The sequence below is a fragment of the Psammomys obesus genome, unplaced genomic scaffold (assembly GCF_907164565.1).
Source record: "Psammomys obesus unplaced genomic scaffold, mPsaObe1.curated_primary_1811, whole genome shotgun sequence".
NCBI classification, from domain to species: domain Eukaryota; kingdom Metazoa; phylum Chordata; class Mammalia; order Rodentia; family Muridae; genus Psammomys; species Psammomys obesus.
In genome coordinates, this window is record NW_026596125.1 from 18,177,513 (window position 1) to 18,183,496 (window position 5,984).

Below are 5,984 nucleotides of genomic sequence, written 5' to 3' on the forward strand. Positions count from 1 at the left end.
GTGTGATATGGTATGTGTACGGATATTGTGTGAATGTGTGTTGCTGTATGTGATATTATGTATGTGTGTTTGTGTATATTGTGTGTGTATGGATATTGTGTATGTGTTTGTGTGTACGTGTGTGTGTATTGTGTATGTTTGTTTGTACGTGTGTGTGTGTGTGTGTGAGAGAGAGAGAGAGATACTTGGAGTTGGACCCTAGGACATACTGCGAGCTGGGCAAGTACTTCTCTGCTGAGCCATGTCTCCTGCCCTCTTTTTAGTGTTTCTGATTAGTTTGCTTGCTTGCTTGATTTGAGACAGGGTCTCACTAAGTTGCCCAGGCTGGCCTTGAATTTGCAATACTCCTGCCTCAGCCTTGTAAATAGCTTGAATGACAGGCTTGCACTACCAGGCCTGGCTTGGTTGTCATTTTCCCTCTGAGCAAGATTCACCCTGCCTTGCTCTCCCCACCTCAGTTCACACAGAGGCATGCAGCTTCCTATGGTCATGGTCTCAGGTGCCGACTTATGCTAGATATATGAAAGTGTGGCAGGAACGCGTTGAGTTAGTATATAACTCAGATGGGTGAAAACTGGTTCTGCACTAACTTATGGCTCTATGCATGAGTCGAATTTATTCGACAACTTCTGGAGTTGCTTAACAAGCTGTGTTTGCTGAAGTGCGTGCATCTGTCAACCAAAGACACTGCCTCCGTTTGTCCTATGGCAAACTTGGAGCTCCCAGCCAGCCCAAGTACTTCACTCCTCTTTGGGACAAATCAAAACAGCAGGCATCTGAAGCCAGACTTCTTAAAGATGTGTTCTCCAGAAGTGTATTGTTTGTGAAGCCCTGGGTGTGTTTTCAGTCCTTGGGTGTTTGCAGAAGCCCAGCCCCTCTTTATTTGGAGAAACGGTAGCTGGCTCTCATCCTGTGTATTCAGGCACCCGGCTGATCTATTTCTGTCTGTGTAATCAGAGGATCCCTCAAACCGGAAGCAAGCCACGTGCAGGCCATAGATGTGGACGTCGATGTCGGGGAGGTCCAGAAGGCCAAGTTTCTCTGGAGCAACAATGTGATGAACCTCTTCCGGCCCAGGCTGGGAGCGTCACACATCACAGTGCAGAGTGGCAGAGATGGGAGAGAGTACGTATCTGATCCCTCCATGTCTGCATTCATGTGTGTCGTGCGTGCCCATCCTTCCAGGGCCTCACCCCAGCCATCTGTGCCTCTTCACCCCCTCTCACCACCGCAACATCGGCCTCCCCACCTCTCACGGCACCAGACTTGTTCATCTTCCCATTCATGCGTGAGATCACCCAACCTTTCATCCCACCTCTCCACCCGGCCGTCTGACTTACTGTGAAAACTCAACCATCATTTCCTTTAGATAATAGCGACATGGCGAGGGCCTAGGGTGGTAAGGAAGTAGGAGATTATTTTCTCTCCAATGACAAAATTGTCTAGGAAAACATGGTGGTATTAGTTTCAGTTAGTATGCATTTTAGTGTGATTTTTTTTTTTTTGAGACTTGGTGTGGGAGGGAGAGACACATGAGTTTGTTTCACAGTGACGTGCTCTTACCCTGGAGGAAGATAACCTTCCTCGGTGGGATTTCTAATAGAACCGGATGGTCTAGTTTCTGTCTGTTGTTGTAAAACACTAACCAAAAGCAACTAGGTGATGGGGAAAGGGGGTGTTTTAGCTTACAACTTCCGGTCGGTCCATCACGGAGGGGAGTCCAGGCTGGAACCTGAAGGCCAGCTCTTTGCTAATCCAAATATCATTCTCTAGCCAAGAGACTCACTTCACAGCCAGAGGGAGAGTGATGGCTCACAGGCCAACTTGCACACAGTTCAGGACCAGCTGCCTAGGCATGGTGCTACCCACAGTGGCTGGGCCCTCTCACATCAATTAACTGAGACAATGGCCCACAGCTGCCCACAGACCAAGCCAATCTCATTCCTCAACTGAGGTTGAGAACTCTGACTCTAGGGTGTTTCAAGTTAACAGTGAAAGAACACCACAAAACCAACTGATTTCAAAGTAAAGAAAGAGAAAAAAAAGCGAATAATCAAAATGAGCTATTGCAGCCTGAAGAAAATGGAGACCTGAAAGGGAGAGGCTCCTCTGGGGCACACTGGCTGCTGGGAGACCAGAGCCGCAGGAAACCCCGTTACAGGTTCAGCCACAGGAAACCCCGAGTTACAGGTTCAGCCACAGGGAACCCCGTTACAGGTTCAGCCACAGGGAACCCCATTACAGGTTCAGCCACAGGGAACCCCGAGTTACAGGTTCAGCCACAGGGAACCCCAAGTTACAGGTTCAGCCACAGGGAGCCCCGAGTTACAGGTTCAGTGGTGTGCTTTCAGCACATGAACAGCCCTCAAGGAGAAGAATGCTTGGTTCTCAACTGGAATCAGCTGGGTTCCGGCCTGGGGTCCCAGAGGTTTTCAGTGCAAGCATGCAAACCTGGGAGCCATCCCACGCTGTGTCTCAGCCTCAGCAAAGCCAGGATTGCACGGACCAAGCAGCTGCTGCTTTCTCCACAGGTACAACTTCTGCAGCAGCGACACTGTGCGGGAAGACGTCTTACTGTCGCTCTACCCTTGCTAAGGGTGCTGGGCTCTTGCCTCTTTTCCCTAATAAATGTTTTCAGTGCAGTCGGTGTGAACTTGAGGTGTAGTATGTGCTGGCATCACAGTTTGGAAAATGACTAGATCAAAAGGCAAGGTAACCAGAGATAGTAATTCCTGGGACTCCCCACATACCCTCCTTGTTCATATTCTGGCTTTCAGGGTGTTTTGTGCTAAGATAACTATGAACATTTGTGTTTTTGGTTAAAATCAACCTGTAGCATTAGGAGGAGGAAGGGGCTTTAAAAGAGCAAATTGCTACCTGCCCTTGGTACAGAATTCACACGATACAGACATTCCTTCATCTTCAGATGTCTTGATGTTTCTTCCAGAGATAACTTGGGTTTATCCCCCAGAAATGTCCTACATATGTACATGTCTGTATCCATCTCACACGCTACTCTTGTTCAAGCACAAATGGGAGAGTACTGTACATTCTGCTATCAGCTCCTGTTTTTCATTCTCCATAGAGCAGGTATTATCTGCAGGAAAGGTTCTCATTCATCAAGAATCTTTGTACACTCCAAAGACAGGCATGTGTACTGTGACTGGCCGGCCCACGTGAGGAAGAGGATGGGGATTCCCTTCAGACGTACTCATACACTTGTTATCCTTTGATGGTGTTTTCTGCTGGGTGAACTTATGGGCCATAGTGGGGTAGTCATTGTTCAATTCTCCGAGTTGAGCAATGGTCCCAGTTAGTGACTTCCGAGAATGGCCACGGCAGCAGGGACAGAAGCTGCAAGCAAAGAGTCCATAGCAGAACTGAAGCGCTCCAGCTCAGGATCTCAAGGCTTTCGGCCCATTCTCCTTTTCGCTTCTTTTATTCATGTTTTTCCAACTCCTTTTTCTTGAAACCCTATATATCATTTAAAATCTTAGGTTAGTGTAATTGAACAGGGTGTTATTTGAGCCCTACTATGTGTTTTAGATAAAGCCATGGAGTACTAAGGTTCTGCTCTTGGACCTGACTTATGTTAGAGTCACTGTGGGCTTTTCCGGTCCAGGCTCCACCCTAGCCCAGTCACCACTTCTGTGGGGGACACCTGTTGTTAAAGCTGCTAGGAAACACACAAGCAGGGTAAAAGGCACCGAGCCCAGTTCCTTCTGGGTTTATGACACACTCCACTCCTCCTTAACAACAGAAAACCCCGTATCATGTGTACATCTGTGTGTGTGTGTGTGTGTGTGCGCGCGCACATTCTAAAGCTACAACTGGGTGTGAGCTGGCCAGTGTGGTAATGGGGACCAAATTCAAGTCCTAGGTAAGAGCATCAGCCACGGAGCCATTCAGCTTAACAGCTTGTTTCCAGCTGCCTCTACCTGAGCCATGTGGCTCCTCTATGTCCAACAGCCACAGCTTACACACAGGGAGATGGACACACAGAAACCACATAAACAGCAGCCAATCCATGAGGCAAGAAGTGCTGGCTGACAGCAGTCCCATTTCAGGGCAGCAGAGGGTTAAACCAAGTGGGTGAGACAAGCCACAGCATCCAAGGAGGTGTTGAAGTCAGCACAGCCAGGCCCCGTGTTCAGTAACATAAAGAACACTGCAAAGGGAAAGCGGACAAAGGACGTGGCCAGGCAGCCACAGAGAGACTGCTGGAGTCAGTAACTCTGAAACAAGCAACAACAGCACAACTGGGCAATGGACAAAGGAAGAAGCTTATTTCTCACTTGTCCCCCAGTTCTGATGGCGGGAGAGTCGAAGTGGCAGGGCTGTGTCACAGCATGTGGACCAGTGGGCGTGTGCAGAAGCAAGAGAAGCAGAAAGTCAAAGCGACCTCGTGCTCAAGAAATAATGGGTTCCTGAGACCCGACTCAAACCCTCTGAGGACATGGCTCTCTTCTGACAGTGGTGTCTTCTGGTGTAACTTATCTCATAAAGACCCACAACATCTCAACAGCCGTCAGAGAACCAGGGTTCCTTCTGTGACCACATCCAAAGCACATCAGAGAAAACTGAAGTGCACAGGCTGGAGAGGCCACCTCGCTTGGGTAATCAGAGGAATGCAATAGTTCACTCAGCATATTGCACAAGGTTTAACTTTTTCAAACAAAAATAACAAATTGGGATCATATGTACCAAAACAGGCAGAGCCCCCTGCACCCTGGGGAGGACATAAACATGCCTAGAAGCCACCATGGGGAAGCAGACATTTTCTATATTTCACTCATAAGCTATTATACTCACAACCCATACTATCTGAAATATCAAGAACCAAGAAAGCTGCTCAGAACCCTAAGAGACCAGCAAATCCTATTTTAATTACAAAAGAAGCTGAGACAAACGTGAAAGGTTCCTATTTGATAACTCCAGGTGGCTGTTGGTAGTCGGTCTTTTTAGTTTAACTTTTGAAAAATCCAAATCTGAGAAAAAGCAGAGATAGGAGGCCAACTGGCACGCTGAGGAGCCCAGCAAAATATTACTGTTCGCAGCTCAGCAACTGTGGAAGGCAAAAGGCATCAAATGGCCTTCAGTGGCCGCCTCCCGAGGATGGGCCTGTGTCTCTCTTTGAACTCAGATCCCGAGTTCTCAGCCGATGTTGCTGCAACACAAGGCAAGAGCCTCTCTTCCTCCCCCTCCCCAGGCCCTAACTGCCACAGAACACCTGCGTGCACCTCTCACACGCCCTGGCCCGCCCCTCCGCAGAGGAAGTGGCACGGCCTGGGCAGCGAGGCCACAGCGGTGCACACAGCACTGACACCCAGGCTCACGCCACATAACGCCATCAAGATTTCACTGAATGAAGATGTGAACAGCAGCACGGGCGCAATGTAAAGCTGCCCTCGGAGAATCCGGCGTCTTCATCTTCTCGGCTTCCGTAGGGTGGAAAAAAATGAATACTTTACAAAGCCATTTCGTAAAATGTTATGTTAAATGAATATCCTTTACTAGCTTTTAATGCTAATAGTGCCGTTTATTCATGACCTTCAGAAATATGAGATATTTTAAATGACAACATAAAAAGAGTTCTTGTTTGAAAACCCAAGCTACTTTAGACTGCATATTATTACTCTAAGTATAGTGTGTCCGGCGCCTCTCATGTCAGCATCCCATTTCTATCTGGCTGGTATATATTTCAGCTGACATTTATTGTTCTCCTGAATATGTGTCAAATTCCTTAATGACGACTGACAAAGCCGTAGCTCCCGGTATATATAAATTACATTTGCTACCATATAATCAGTGTTATCTATTAGAATGCTATTTGTCACAAACCACGTTCAAAATAAAAATGGAATTGATTTTTTTCTGTTATTTTAATATTGTGCCGCACACAGCAAGCCTTTGATTGAACCTTAAACACTTTAATGCTCTATTTTTATTTGTGGCAGATCAGAAATAGAGTTTGTTCTGGTCAC

General features: G+C 47.4%; 1 protein-coding gene across 1 annotated transcript in view; it reads left to right on the forward strand.

The window, feature by feature from the left end:
• Positions 1-2,642, forward strand: part of LOC129665174 (pancreatic lipase-related protein 2) — an 18,284-nt gene extending 15,642 nt beyond the window's left edge. The window contains exons 11-12 of the mRNA XM_055591731.1: positions 958-1,125; positions 2,532-2,642. Coding sequence (XP_055447706.1) covers positions 958-1,125; positions 2,532-2,595 — 232 coding nt within the window. The 3' untranslated portion in view covers positions 2,596-2,642. The remainder of the gene's footprint in view (positions 1-957; positions 1,126-2,531) is intronic.
• Positions 2,643-5,984: the final 3,342 nt, after the last annotated feature.